The 16,636-nt window shown below is 37.8% G+C and overlaps 1 protein-coding gene across 1 annotated transcript; it reads right to left on the bottom strand.

Moving 5' to 3' along the window:
- Positions 1–255: 255 nt before the first annotated feature.
- MYLIP (myosin regulatory light chain interacting protein) lies at positions 256–13,045 on the bottom strand. The gene is made up of 7 exons (XM_058176938.1): positions 12,838–13,045; positions 11,520–11,710; positions 7,455–7,640; positions 6,771–6,968; positions 6,122–6,286; positions 3,811–4,234; positions 256–1,493 (listed from the first exon to the last, which is right to left on the bottom strand). Exons 1-7 carry the CDS (start codon positions 12,922–12,924, stop codon positions 1,404–1,406), a joined length of 1,341 nt encoding a protein of 446 aa, XP_058032921.1. The 5' UTR covers positions 12,925–13,045; the 3' UTR covers positions 256–1,403.
- Between the last annotated feature and the right edge of the window lie 3,591 nt (positions 13,046–16,636).

The raw sequence follows: 16,636 nt of genomic DNA, 5'->3' as shown, positions 1-16,636 counted from the left end.
ATAACTGATCAGCTACCTAGATACTGACTCCTTTCTCATCCTTAGGATGAGAATTATCCCATTGAATTATATGTGAAGGACCTGAACATTATGTAATTAAAAAAGCTTCTTTATAAGAGCCCTATAGGTGAAGTCCATCATACTGCAGTCAAAACAAGTATGGGTAAGAGAACATATCTATGGTCGCAAATGTTTTGTGATGAATTGAATAGTTAAGATTAATACACAAGTGAGATGTAGAGAAGATTGCAAAAGCTATTTTAAAAGTCCTTTATTAACCTGAATATATAAAAAAGAGAAGTTTTCTATCATAGAGGAGCTCTTACTTCATGTGGAAACAAAACATTTTTACAAAGTGAAAAAATAAATATCTTTCTGGGAACAAGATTTATATGCTAATGTGCTATAAAAAAGTAGTTTTGATATTTGACAAAATGTCTGTGCAAAGAAACAAATGCATACACATATTACTGCTACATTAAGGCAATATGAAAAGTATATTTAGAAAGTCGCAGTAAAGTGACTTTTCTAGCTTTCATTTCAGCTAGTATTGCACATGATCATCTAGCTTTCAGTATTCTGTGGCATTCACTAGTTGACCAAAATCCAAAATGCTTAGGGAAAACAGGGATTGTGGCAGATGGTTTTAAGAAATTTAACACAACTGCATTTTAAGGAAACACTAAGATTATAGAATTTGAGGAACATTTCTCCAAACATAAGGCATATGAACAGAAACAACAGCTGAGTTTTCTAAGGACAGAAAACCTTTAGAAAATCAAAGTTACATTTTAAGTGTTTTATCCACATTTTCTTAGGTACCCAACAAGCGGCTGATTGACTCAAAAATTGATAATAAATTTTGCAAGTAATCTGATTGCAAGAGATGCTGAATAAACCCAGCTATTTGCTTAAAGCTTTGCAATCTTAATTTCTTAAGTGCACAAATTTAAAAATAAGTTTCTTATTTCAGTAAATCAAAAGCAGAAACGAAATTATACTACAATAGATGTACACATTAAAAACTAGTCTTTCTAAAAGATAATTGGGAATGATCATGCTAAAGTAATTTTTAAAACAATTTTAATAAAATGCATAAAACTGAGTTACTGCTGGATACTGCAGACTAAATTTTCATCTTTTCTCTCAGAATATTGTTAATTTATTAATAATGCTGTTTCAAATAACACAAGTTTGTCTACAAATTATTCACAGTATATCCTCTAAAATTTATTCTAATAAGAGCTTGTTCATATTCTCCCTTTCCCAGTTTTGTCATGGTCCTTCCAGTAATTGCTGGCAAATGCAGAAGTGATAGTTCTTTTTTATCGGTGGAGTTGGAACTTTAGTGCAGTACTTTGGAAGTATGGATTAGTTAATAAAGTAACACAGTAACACAGAGGTCATATTAGAGTCAAATTAAGCAAGCTGGTGTGGGTAGGCAAATATACATGTTGCACATGTTCTATTTCAGATCTGCAGACTGGACACACCTAGAAGAAAAACACAAGAATAATGTTACCAACTGAATGTCCAGAGTAAGTTTCATTAATTCTCATAAACAGAAAATGCTAATACACATTTGACAGTATTGAAGTTTTTTCCATTAATGGATTTTATTTGTGAGCGCACGTGCATGCACACACACACCATACCCTATTATACAGCAAATGTTTTTTTTTCAATGACTCCTTTCCAAAATCTAAAAACAGGAGTACAGAAATAATTAAAACTGTCTGAGAACACATCTATGGGATGCCAATGTCTGAACTAAATCTAGATTGCAAACATCCAGATTGCCAATAAATGGCAACATAAAGTTAAGATTTGTTTGTATCCCTTCTGTCATCTAGCGGCAATCTGGATCTTTGCCGTAAAGAAATGGTAGCCCCAATGTCACTATCTTCTGCTACTTTTTCTCTTCCTTCTCTCCCCAACTAGGAGATGAATTCTTCATAGTGCAGCACTCCCCAACCTTACCAGCTTGGTGGCCCAACTTGGTACTGTGTGTGTGCGTGGCAGGAGCATGCACGTGAGCACACAGCCCTATTTGTGTGAGTGTCATGCACGCGCCCTCTACTCACACGAATGGAGCTTTGCGCATGAGCACCAGCACACTCTGCTCTTGTGAGTACTTGCCCATCACTCACGTGGCCCAATTTTGAACAGGCCTTGGCTCAGTAATGGGCCACAGCCCGAGAGTCGGGGACCCGTCGTAGTGATTGACCAGATAAAGCCATTAGGTCAACTGCTGCAATAGTTAAGGAGCAGTGGATATCCCTCTTTCTCTTGCACACCTGAAATTGCTACAGCCTTGCAGATACCCTTTTACTACTTTGCACCTCTGTCTGAATGATTTACTTAAGTTACTGATTAGAGACCTCTATGTTTCTATTTGAAGGATTAATTTTAGAGGCCATAAAAATCTAATATGCCAACTTAGAACATTTTACATATTTACCCATATTTGGGTGCAGCTGTCTAGGTAACAGTAAAATCCTAAGAAAATATTTAGTTTGAATGCAACATTTACATTTCAATTAAAAGCTTCACATTTATTTATTATTTATTCCTTTATTGAATTTATATAGCCGCCTATTCTGCCATGCCGACTTAAGGAGGCTTACAGAATATAAACCACATTTAAAACAATAAAACTAATAAAAAGAATAAAATAAATCAATTATAGTACAATATAATAAAATCACACACACCCCCAGCAACAGATCACACGAGCCATTTAATGGGCTCCATCCCACTCTGGGTTCCCCAGGCCCGCTGGCAGAACCAGGTCTTCAGTGCCTTCCGGGAGAGTACTAGAGTGGAGGCTGTTCTAATTTCTGCGGGAATGATGTTCCAGAGAGAGGGAGCCACCATGGAGAAGGCCCTTCTTCTGGGTCCCACCAGGTATATCTCCCTCGCTGGGACACACAGCATTCTCTGCCTTCCTGCTCTGATGGGTTGAGTAGATGTGACTAGCAAGACAGTGCCTCAGATAACCTGGACCCAAGCCAAGAAGGGCTTTAAAGGTGACAATCAGCACCTTGAATTGTACCCGTAAGCAAATCGGTAGCCAATGCAGCTCCCACAGGAGGGGTGATACATGTGCACAGCAGGGTCTGCATAAAACCATGTGGGCCGCTGCATTTTGCACCAACTGGCGCCTCCGGATGTTCTTCAAGGGCAGCCCCATGTAGACTGTGTTGCAATAGTCAAGATAGGAAGTGACTAGGGCATAAGTGACTGTGAGTAGGTATTGTTGGTCCAGGAAAGCTCATAACTGGCGCACAACCTGCAGTTGCGCAAAGGCCCTCCTGTCCACGACTGCCATCTGCTCTTTGAGCAGGAGTCACGAGTCCAAGAGAACCCCCAGATTATACACAGGGTCTGTATGGGGTAGTGCCACTCCATCCAAGACCAAAGATGGCAATTCTCTCTGAATCAACGAACCCCAAACCCAAAGCCACTCCGCCTTGCTAGGGTTTAGTTTCAACCTGTTGCTCCCCACCCAGCCCCTAACAGCATCCAGACACTGCGAGAGGGAGGACACAGCATCACTTACTCACCACGGGCCTTTTTATATTTGTATGTCATATGTTAATCAACAGGGCCAGTAGTGCATTGATGAATAAGGCTTATCCCTCTCTTCCTTCCATAGTGTCTTGATGCATGGCTATACTTAGTCATGAACTGATGTTTAAATCCTGCATTCAAAGTTATTGTATATTTGAGAATTAAAGAATTTCCAGTATTTTTTTAAACTTAAATCAAAATGTAATACTTTACTGTGGCAACTAACTTTATACTTACTTGTAACTGTATGGCACATGTCTCACAGCACACAGTGTGGCCACATGGACAAAATGTTGAATTTATTTCTTCTTCGCAGCATGCCATACACAGCAGAGACTCCTTAAACTTCCGTAGTTTTTCCTGAAGAGCTTTCATTTGCTGACAGTTGAGTCCCTCACAATTGTTGTTACAGTTCATACTGTTTTCTGATGATTTAAGAGGAGAACTGGGGGGGCTTTGGTCATTACTTGAAACTAGATCCACAATGCCAGCATTGTAAAGAGCTCGTCTTGCATGATCATAAGCTTCCTTAGATGTCCGCTTAATGTCAAATACATACTTTTTCCCAAGATTAATATTTTCTGTCAGGAACAAGGATGCTAAGTGGCCCTTTAGGTCTCGGCTATATTGCATCATGACAGCGCTAGTAACAGTATCACACCTAGCAGTAAAAGAAGATATAAAAGAAACATGAATCAAACAACCTTTTTTCCCTTTATATCCCAAAACTAGTGAAATAAGAATGGCGTGGGGGGGAAAAGCCATGAGTAATATAAACACAGATTTCAATGTTAGTGATTTAAAATGGATTTATTATCTGCTTGTTTACAACATACTAGAACAGTTGTATGACAAACCACTTATATAATAGCGTCAAGAACACTGTAGTTGAACTTGACCTATAACTCTGTGTATGTGTGTATTTATATGTATATATAAAATACATTAATAAATTATCCTGTAATCTACAACTTCTACACTGCAAAAAGGTATGGACTACAAATCTTGATCAGGGCAAAGCAATAGATGCAATTTACATAGACTTCTGTAAAGCCTTCGATTCAGTGGCACACGACAAGTTACTTCCAAACCTAAAATCATATGGCATTTCCGGATTCTTGCATAAGTGGATAGCTGTGTTCTTATCAAACAGGCAGCAAGTAGTCAAAATAGGGATCGCCTTAACTAACCCTGCACCTGTTAACAGCGGTGTCCCCCAAGACAGCGTTTTAGGACCCACACTCTTTATACTTTATATAAATGACCTTTGCAACCATATTATAAGCAACTGCATTCTCTTTGCGGATGATGTAAAACTATTCAACACCACTAATAATGCTGCTACTCTACAAAAAGACCTTGACTATGTGTCAGAATGGTCAAACAATTGGCAACTCCAAATCTCAACCAACAAATGCTCTGTCTTTGGCAGAAAAAAAAAATCAGAATACAAAATACAAGCTGGACAGATACAACCTAACAGACGACACTCGCTCTGTCAAAGACCTTGGAGTACTCATCTCAAATTATCTAAGTGCCAGAGCTCACTGTAACAGCATTGCTACAAAAGCATTAAGAGTTGTTGTTGTTTTTTATTTACATTTATATCCCGCCCTTCTCCGAAGACTCAGGGTGGCTTACAATGTATAAGGCAATAGTCTCATTCTATTTGTATATTTACAAAGTCAACTTATTGCCCCCCCCCCAACAATCTGGGTCCTCATTTTACCTACCTTATAAAGGATGGAAGGCTGAGTCAACCTCGAGCCGGGCTTGAACCTGCAGTAATTGCAGGATGCTGTGTTCTAATAACAGGCTTCTAACAGCCTGAGCTATCACGGCCCTTTTAACCTAATCTTGCATAGCTTCTTCTCCGGTAATATTGAACTGCAAACTAGGGCATACAAAACTTTTGCCAGACCAGTTCTTGAATACAGCTCATCTGTCTGGAACCCGCACTGCATATTGGACACTAATACAATCGAGCAAGTCCAGAGATATTTCACAAAAAAAGTCCTCAACTCCTCTGCTCACAACAAAATATCTTAGGCCACCAGACTCGAAATTTTGGGCTTAGACAACTTAGAACTTCGCCGTCTTTGGTCTGACCTAAGCATAGTACATAAAATCATCTGCTACAATGTCCTACCAGCCAATGAATACTTCAGCTTCAACCAAAACAATACAAGAGCACACAATAGATACAAACTCATGGTAAACCGATCCAAACTAGACTGCAGAAAATACGACTTCAGTAACAGAGTTGTCAGTGCCTGGAATGCACTACCTGACTCTGTGGTTTCTTCCCCAAATCCTCAAAACTTTAACCTTAGACTGTCTACTGTAAACCTCACTCCATTCCTAAGAGGTCTGTAACGGGTGTGCATGCACACCAGTGTGCCTACCATCCCTGTCCTAATGTTTTCTTTTATTTGTATCTTTTTCATGTATTTATAATTATGTTTACACTTGTATCTGTCATAAAATACATGCTTGACGAAAATAAATTTTAAAAATTTTTAAAAATTTTTTTCCCAGAAATACAAACCTGTAAAATGCATGTGTTTCTGTTATTGCTCTGTATAGTCCACTAGCTGCTCTGGTGCTGATCATCTTGAAAAGATGAACAATGCTGTTTCCTGATTCTTTAGTGACAGTTAAGTATACATTCTTCCCAGACTGTGTAGCCATCTGAACAACTGAATATGCAATCCTAAAGCAATGGGAAAAAATACAAAGAATGACACCATTATATTAAGCCCTAAAATGCTGTTATCTAAACAAAAATAGACCAAGTAGACTGGCAATGTAAAATTAACAATGAAATCTAAAGATGAATTGATCATTTTTGGAAAGAAATGAAATTAGCTTTAATAGCAATGAAAATCTTTCCCAAAATGTTACCACTTCAAGAAATAAAACTTAATCATTCTATAATACTTTGGTAGCAGATCTCAGCTAGAAAAAGAATTCCTGAACTTTTTGCAGTAAAGAATATCTATAGTTATTTGGAATTAGAATCTTTCCCATCCCCAAAAGTACATCTGAATGAAACAATCCATTTCAACAATACACAGTAAGAAATGTTCAATACCATTATGCTAGAGACTCAGATAAACAGCTGCATGCTTCAGAATCCTTTGGCTATTTTAAAAGCTTTTGATAAAGTTTTTCAGGCAGGATTTTCTGGTAATCACCTGTTGATGGGACTGAAGTCATCTGTACATCTGGAAATACCTTCAGGGCCAACTCCAATAAAAAGTTTTTGCCCCTCACTGTCTCTAACCGAATGCCATTCTACTCCATAGTTCTCTAGTGTTGATACAATCTGTAAAACCTGATATTCAGCTGAAACTTGGCTGAGACCGTCAAGATCCTTATGTTTTGCAATAATACTGTGGATAAAAATATGAAATAGGTTAATCAGAATCTTGATTTTATTTTATAATTTAAATATATTGATTTGCCACTATAAAATCCTAGATTTTATTGTGGGAACTCTTAAAACAGATTTTACACACTCCATAACTCTTAAGTTTAATACAAGCAAGTTAAAGGTATAAATAACATTGAGGATGGAAAGTTATAATTTTACTGAATGTACTATTATCAGTTATATTGAGAAAATTAAATTTAATAAATCAAAAGCATAACTTTTTATTTAAACCCTTATTAGGTCCAATACAAAAGTTAATCACTTTGACTATTCTAATCAGTTCAAGGGACAGAGGAAAAAAAGTAGGTTCTCTTACAGAAAGCAACTTTTGGAAATTAAAACCCTTGCATCTAATGAGCTCAGATGCACATTAAAAAAAAAAGTGAAACTTACAAGTAATTATTCTCATATTCTACTGCTGTATTAAAAGTTTAACAAAAGTTACCTGTCCAAAGTAGAAGAGGTAAGTTCTTTCATACAGAACTCTTCGTAGTGATATTTGGCAGTATTCTGATTATAATCACCAAACTTCAACTGGGCAAGCAAAGCACTTAATTCAACAGCACGTTCAGAAGAACACTGTAGATTACCAGCCAGAAGGTCCTCCTCTATATGCAGGAAAAACATATGCCTAAAACAGGAAATTTATTTTTGTAATGCAGAAATGAAACTTAGCAACATTTAAGATCTGCTCCAATACTATAAGAAATATTTCTGCTAATAACTGAAAGATATATTGTGAATAAAAATGGAACAAGGAACCCCAGAGTAAACTGATGGGAAACATTCTTTAAAAAGCTGCAAGTAAAATAACTGCATTTAGAATAAAATTGGACGACTAAAACCCAGTAATATATCTAAATTTAGTTCCAGCCCAATAGAATTAGGAAAACATGAAATAAAAGAACGTAAAGCAATTAGTAAAAAAAAAAAACAGAGCTATTTCATTATTACAAAAAAGTAGCTAATATTCAAGATTCCTATTAGAAATCTGAGATTTTAATCTCTTAAAAGATATTTGGTAAAACACCAAACATACCTCCCTAAAACTATTAGCCAAGAAACTGATATATGGTATGCCATATTCTATACAAAAACTCAGGGAATATCTTAGAAAAGAATGTGACATGATACAAACATATTCAACTAACTATAGAAAAATTCCAATATCCCATAATGTGAACATCTTAGGCTGAGAATATCATCTTTTAGGAATATAACTCCAAATATATAGCTAATGACATCTCAGAACAACTGATTTGCTCCTCTTAAAATTGAGGGTTTTTGAGACCTGAATCTGGGCTCATCACTTTTACCTTTTTGAATATGCCCAGTATTTAATGTGAAACTCCTGCTGAGTGCCCCCTGCTGACTTCCAATCTAATATAAAGAACGTTTGTTCTTTATATTCCTTATAGCAACATCTTTTTAGAATAAACATTTAATTTTCTTCCACTCTGAATATTTGGAAGTAGCTTCATATTATCTCAGTCCAAATAAAGAATTGAATCAGATACAAAAACAGATAAGGCTGGTTTATAGTACGGTGCCAACAGCATACCAGAGCAAAGGCAAAGGTTTTACAAGCTTCACTGCTGATTAATCAGGGGAAAGGTTAACTCCGGATGTTCAACTCTGCTGCATGCAGTTAAGAATATTCAGCACTTATCTCAGAAAAAAAAGCAATAGATTCCACAGCACTTATATAAATAAACACTTTATCTATGCAATGGTTTGATGTTTGGACTACAAATTACAAATATTTCAATAGTGCAAATGTCTGATGAAACTAGGATTTTAACTACAGACATCCATTTGAAGTACCGTAAGTAGCACATCTAATTTAGCTCACTTCAAGTCAGAAAAATTAAGCTCTTCATTATGGGAAATCAGTCTGAGGTGACTTTTCTCAAAAATTTTATCCGTTCTTTAATTTTTAGAAATTTAATCACCCCAAAAAAGGTTATAGCAAACTGCCGTAAGTTCTTCAAGACAGTTGAACTACAAAAGCAGAACTTTTGCCAGAGGCAACTGCGGCAGACCAATCAGGGACTGAATTTCTTAAGCATCTCCTCTTTCTTCCAGGGAAGCAGCCGCTGATTTGACTGAACAGCCTAGCAGCTATTAACAAGGGTTACTTTCAGTCAATGACCTATAGTTACATTGTTGTCGCTTTTCTAAGCACCAGACTTTCTTCCTTTAAGCCAGAGACTTTTACAAGTACAAAGTGAGTCACACCCAGAAGTGTTTGGGAGTCAGCTATCAGGCTACAATTCCTTTTGGAACATGTATTTTTTTAACCTAACTTGTTTTGGATTTTTTTTTAACCAAAGACGGATACCCACAAAAGAGAGGGGAAAGAAATAGCATATTTATATTTAGCATATTTTCTGTGTCAACAGTCTATTCCATTTGGCGCTGCCTCAAATCTATTTTCTTCAATCATTAGATAGGCTAAGGAAGAAATGCTAACAATTGGGGGGGGGGAATAAAAAAAGGGGCCTCTGTGGCTCAGACTGCTAAGACAGTCTGTTATTAACACAGCTGCTTGCAATTACTGCAAGTTCTAGTCCCACCAGGCTCAAGGTTGACTCAGCCTTCCATCCTTTATAAGGTAGGTAAAATGAGGACCCAGATTGTTGGGGGCAATAAGCTGACTTTGTATATAAATATACAAATAGGATGAAGACTATTGCTAACATAGTGTAAGCTGCCCTGAGTCTTCGGAGAAGGGCAGGATATAAATGTAAATAAAAAAAATATACAAATAATAAGCTTCTTTACTTGGGATCTCATTCTTTAGAAATACTCTAGCATTCATAACCTGTGGAAGTAGGCAAAAAAACCCCAGCTGATTTACTGATGTGACAAATTTGGATCATCCCGGTATAGATCACAGCATAGAAATCAGTAGATTTTAATTCCAACAGAATTTCAGGTTGGTATAAATCATGTTTTGCAGCTACTCCACAAAAATGTCTAGTACTGTGAAAGTCTTAGGCCACCATTAGATTTGTTGCTGTAGCAATGGTATAATGACCATATATAATTATGTCTCAGTCTCCTTATCAGAATACCACCAGAATATACAGGAAATTTGTATGCAGTATTCCAAAAAAAGGAAAAGGCAGAAAAAACAGCTTCCATAGGCTATAGTGATGATTATATAGTGTGACCTCCCTTTACACTTGAGCAACAGTACACACATGGGTCCTGAAAACCCAAATGGAATGGAACACTAAGTACTGTCATTACTACCACCTGTACATGCCCTTCTATTCCATGCCAAAAAGCATGTGCAAAAAGTTCTTTTATAACAGGTTTGTGCAAGACATGCTTGGGCATTGCACACAGTATAGACAGATGTTGTATGAGTGTAATTCATTGGAAGCTTGTTAATAAGACCAACTTTCAATCACATCATTCCAGCCAAAATGCCAAAGGTCACAGAATTTGACAGATGTAAAATCATACTTTTGCATCAGGAAAGCCACTCTCAAAGAAAACCAATAAAATGGAAATTCAAGATATGGTATTCAAGACCAAAAATAATTATATATGGTCAACAAAGCGGGATTTTTGCACAGTACTGTAATTATCTTTTACACAATTTGGGTTGCACTATTACAAGGTTATAAGCAAAATATTCAGCAATTATTTTACCATATAAAGGTAAAACAACAGAAGGTCTGGGCTCTTCAGGGATGTGGTAATGTAGCCAATCTGTCAGCAAAGTTATAATTTGATTCTGCATAGAGAAGGGAATCAATAGCCTCAATGAGCCCTCAAATTGTAAGTAAAGGATTTATGTAAAAAATATTCTTCCATCATACATGCAGAAAAATTTCCAAAATTTTTGTAAAACTTTTACAAAAACTACTGGGAAAATAAAGAACGTACTCTGGACATTTAAGTTCAGACATGTTACAGTTCACAAACGACAAATAAAATAATAGTCTTCCAAATAACTGTTAAAAGTCAATGACAATTTTTTGTGAGTACTTGTAAATCCAGTTTATAGTTATATATTTTTACGAAAAACATCTGTTTTCTGTTTGCAGCTTGAAGCAGTCATTTGAGTATTACTGTAATATGACACAGATGAAAGGAGGAGTCCTGTAAACTGAAACACGGAGGAAGTTTCCCGTCTTGAACATTTTAAAATGACCTGCAATAACACTGCGAAGAGGTTACTGTCGGGCACTGGAGCCAATACTTTGAATTTCTTATTCTTCTAGAACACCATAACCAAATGAACCATTGCCAAATCCATATAAGAACACTAGTAATTATATAACACCAATATTTCAATAAGGAGACTAGAGCATTGCCTTTAATGGTGGCCTCTTTCCAGTACAGTGTACACAATAAAAAGCATACCATAAAGCTAAGATCAACTGAAAAACTAAGACACCCTAAGTATTGCTTAAAGTTCAAAGTCATAGTTAGAGCCGCAGACTGCAAAATAACAAACAGAAACCATTTTCAGTGAAGGTTTATTTCTTTTTACCTTGTCTGCTCCTGCAAGATCAGATGTGGCTCCACAAAGAACTTGACCCGTAGTTTCAATCTGTAAGGAGGCAAGCCATCCATCTGTTGGGATATTCTATTTCTCAAATTCAGCCACAAGTTCTCTCCCTTGCTTCCCGTAAACTGAAGTCCGAAGTAATCAACTTCTATAATCCCCAGTCGCCTGCAAACCTATGATTACAAGTTAAACATCATAAACACTACTGTAATGAGCACTAGCGAAAGATGCTATAAGGTACCCATTTACTTAACAAGGTTACCTAAATAGTTTCCCAATTATTACCAGCAGAGACAATATTTTCGGAAGAAGTCAGCTCAGACAGCTCTTATAGAAGCCAGTGACCTTCCTATCTAAAGCTTTCAAGGGATCAACAAAATTGCAAACATATTTGCAAACATAAAACCCAAAAATATAAGTCTAGACTTAAAATATGAACCTTTAACCTGATAGCAATTGCAGCAGCTGAAGCTTCAAACCAGGAGTTTCAACTATACATGGACACCAATGGGTCAAAATTAGGACCACTCTAATGCTTTTTTTTTTTTTCAAAAAGGCAACTGGACTTTACTTTTGAAAACGTTTCGCTTCTCCGCCAAGAAGCTTCTTCGGTTCTAACTTTCCTTTTCCAAGGAAAAAAACCCGAGAAGGTCCAGTTTGCCTTTTGGAAAAGGCACTTCTGGGACAACGATGACCAGAGACAGTTGAGAATCTCCACAGGCATCTCTAATGTTTGCTTAACAGGCACTCCTGCTTCCTTTCCCTCCGCATCCCCACAACAGGTCCGCGAAGCTCGGCGGGATGTTCTCGAGCAGCGCCCCATTTAGGGGGCGCCACCGCCTCTGCAAACGCCACGTGGCCAGTGCGGTTAAAACGGGGCTAAGAGGGGATTTTCCCGGTGTGTGTGTGTGTGGGAAATAACGAGCCAGCCAGCCAGCCGGCCGGCATATCAACGGAGCGGCTCCCAAGCAACGCGTGGGAGATGAGGAGAGGAGCCTCAGCCCGGTGTCACCGCCGGGGAGAAGGAGGAGTGGGGGGAAACAAGCACGTCTCCTTCCTTCTGGCTTCCCCCGCAGTGGCTGCATCGAGCGGCGAGGCGGCGGTTGAGGGTCCCGCCTCACGCCGCGCCAGCGCTTGAGCCACAGGGCGCGCGGGCGGGGGAGCGCGTGGCATTGGGAAGGAGCGTGGGGGGGGGAAAGAGGAGGGAAAGGCCACGCGCCGTAGGAGCCCCTCCGCGAGCCCCGAACGGCCGCTCAGGTGTAAAGAGGAGGGGGTGGCGAAGGAAAGCGCGGCTTTTCACCTGGTTCAGGCAGTCTTCGCCATTGGCTTTGGCCTCCACCTCTACTTCCATCACCACCGCATCCGGCCTGGTCACATAGCACAGCATGGCCGCCTCTCGTCGCCAAGACGCACCCCAGAGTCCCTGTTTGCCGTCTCGGTCCCCGCTAACGTGCTCCCCGCAACCCTTAAAAAAGTCTTTCCACTGCTCTGAGGTTCGCCGGCGAAAACGCTCCTTTATCGTCTCGGTCTCCCCCCTCCCTCCTCAGTCTCCGCCCCCAAGCGAAGCCTAGCCAATGAATGCGCTGAAAAGCGGCGCTGCCGCGAGAGACCCTGAACCTAGAAGGCGGTTTGTTTTCGCTAAAGAGATACAGCCTCGACTATTGCGGCAGAGACTTCTGGTTCCCCATGGTCTCTGTGTGCGGGGCCAGAATAGGTGGGTGGGGGAATAGGAACAAATATCAAATGGAAATATCTAAAGCAGGGAAAATTAAAAGTGATGTGGAAGAGTTCCCGGGCGGTCATATGCAGTGCACCTTTTTCCCCCAAGCAATGAGGGAAAATTGATGCTCACAGAAGATGAAATCTCAAAATACATATTAACCAGTAAATAAAGAGAAACAGACTGGCATACAATTGGACAAAAAGCAGAAAGCATATGTTGAAATCACCAATATGCAAAAGTAAGACATGAGGCTCAAATAGCTGAGATTCACTCTGACAAAAAACTCTACTGCAATGTTTCTGCATGGTGAAAGCTTTTCCATCTTAAAATGTTTTAAAAGATTTTTAATCCATAAATTCTGATCAAGATTACTAGCAAGCAATCATTTTCATGGTGGTTTTTGGTCAGACTGAACTAATTTTCCACTTTCAAGGTTTTCTTGCTTACTAGTATTGCTTTGCACAGCATCTTCATGGGCCAAGTTTTCATTTCCACAAGATTCAGAAACCAGCAAGAGACACTTCAGTGTGGAAACTCAAGCTAACTTATATGCTTCAGCAGGAAGAATCTAAAAAGGAAGACTGCAAGATTAATAGCATTTAGCACTTAGACTTACATACCACTTTACAGCCCTCTCAAAGGGGTTTACAAAGTCAGCCTCTTGCCCCCCAACAATTTGGTTCCTCATTTTACCCACTTAGGAAGGATGGAAAGTTGAGTCAACCTGATCAATCAGGTTGATTTAATTTTAAGGGACTTTTCTCACTACAGTATTGAGGAGCTGTCCATGTACTCTTAAACTGGAAAAAAAAATCAGCATGAAACTTGCCAATCCTTACCCTGCCTCTATTGCCTCTGTTTCCAGGTGATGCCAATCTTAATGTAATGGCTTGCAATAGACTCCTTCTGGTGTGTTTGCTTGTTTGACTCCCCAATTTAGCTAATTGCACAGGAATTCCCAGCAATTTCTCCATACAAGTACTGGCAAGACCCAACACAACTAATTTTTAAGATCAGCCAAGATCAGTTAAATGCTGCCAACCTCTAAGGCTACTAATACTCAAGAATTAGAGTTCTACTGGCAATAAATAAATAAATGGCAAAGCAATCCCATTTTCACCATCCAAGAGCCACTAGTTTTTTGTTGTTGTTGTTCCTGGGAGTCATGTTAACTCCTAGCAGTTGCCTGGATTAGTCCCTGAAGTTTTCCTGGCAAGATTTCAGAAGTGATTTGTCATTATCTGCTTCCCGGTGCTGAGATAGACAGACTGGCCCAAAGTTACCTAGCTGAATTTGTGCTTAAAGCAGAACTAGAACTCACAGTCTCCTGATTTCTAGTGCAGTGCCTTAATCATTACACCAAATTGGCTCTCTGCTAGTTCTTTACAAACTTAAGTAAACAATACAACAAGTATCTCTTAGTTTCAACAGCTAATAGTTCTCATACATACTTAAATATTTCTAATTTTGACACAATCTTTAAAAAGGTAGTGATTCTACATTGACTTAATAAGTGCAGAAATAGGCCTCTTTTGTCACTTTATAAACAGGAAAGTAGTTTTTATAATATAATATAAATATACTTCTGGAAGGTAAGTGGGTTTGTTTTGAAGACGCAGTCCTTTATTCAAGTATTGACATGTATGTACTGTATATGTTAATTGCTAATATTTAAATTCAATATCTTTTAATTACATTTTTAACAAAACTTTAGGTTTTAATACATGTGCATTTTATTCTAGAAATGTTCTAATAAAGTCAAAGAATATTACACATGTTAAATTTGTTAATTACTATACTTGACTATAATAAATATTACATTTTTTTCTGATTTTTTTCCCCAGCTGGTAGTATACAAATGAAAAGAAGATTGTTTCCATCTTTATTCAATGATATGTAGTTTTAAATTCTATTCATATTACTTGAAAATGAATCAGTGGATTTATTCCAGGGAAGACTATATAGACAGTAAATGAAAGATGACTCTACATTCTATTTTCATCTGTGATATAAAAATATAACAATCACAGGGTAAGAAACACATAACAAATGTAACTGAGTATATAATCCACACATATATTTATGATATTCTATAAATAAACCTGCACAATGTTGCATTCTGTTTAACTATATAAATCAAGTCTGCCTGTGAATTCCCAATGTGTCTTGCAAGGGACCAAATCTGTTACGAAAGAAATTAAATGCCTAGTTATTGTACCCATAGTGAAATCAAATGTACAAGTGATATTCATCACTTGCTATGCCAATGCTATGTGCCTGAGGACAAATTAAGCAAACACTCAAAATGATTTGGACAACTGTTTCTGTATAATGTTGATAGAAACTAGTTACAGCTGAATGAAAGCTGAAACTAAAACTATAGCAATTTATACAATGCAATGAATAGAAAACACACAAAAAAGTGAGATGTTATCATTAGAAAGGAATTCCATCTAAAACATTTCACTCCTTCTGTCCTTTCTGTCTTAATCTCACACAATATTGCAAATTTGAATCATAGAACCATAGGGCTGGAAAGATTTTGGAGGTTTCTAGTCCAGCCCCCTGCCCAAGGCAGGGATCCGCATGCCATCCTGGACATATGAAAGAGGTCTCCAGAGCAAGATGATAAAGAGCCAAGGCACTGCTCTTTCACTCTGGTGACAGGATCATCAAATAACCTTCCTTAAGAAGTTAGTCTGACCTCTTCTGTGACTCTCATCTGAAAGCTTTTAAAGATCAAACATTTCCAAATGATTTGGGGAGCGGGGGATGGAGGGGAGCCACTGTTGCTATTGCTATTTGGATGCCATTAGATTTCCAACTTACAAATAAAATATAAAGTTAAGGATATGGTTTATGATTGAAATTTTCAAGTAACTTTACAGGGAGTAAAAAATGCAAAAACTGTTAAGGGCAATCATATGTTAAATTAATAAAGTTTCTTCAAATCAAGCTTGAGTAGGGTATTTCCAGCAGTGAATATAGAAATGGTTTGCCCTTTTCTTCTTTTGGGATTTTTAAAAATGTCTTAATCAAGTCCACAGCATGTTAAGTAATAAATAAAGCATGTTAAATAAAAGGAGGTGGGATGGGAAAGGGAAAACTGGACTGAAATTAAAGTCTTAAAAGCGTTACATCACTAAATCCAAGATGGCCTATTGGAGAAGACACAGAATTAAATGGATTGCAATTTCCACTAAATGTTATGTGGGTTTCCATATTAATTTCCATATTACATTTAAGATTGCTGAAACTGAAAAACACGCACAAAATTGCTGATTGACCTATTTTTAAAATGTAAATTCAGGTGTTATTCAAATTCACAAAGCCAGAAAGCTCCTGCAAATGATTGCCAAATTTATGAAGCTTATGA

Source organism: Ahaetulla prasina, chromosome 3, assembly GCF_028640845.1.
Source record: "Ahaetulla prasina isolate Xishuangbanna chromosome 3, ASM2864084v1, whole genome shotgun sequence".
NCBI lineage: Eukaryota > Metazoa > Chordata > Lepidosauria > Squamata > Colubridae > Ahaetulla > Ahaetulla prasina.
This window is presented reverse-complemented; position numbering and strand designations above follow the sequence as displayed.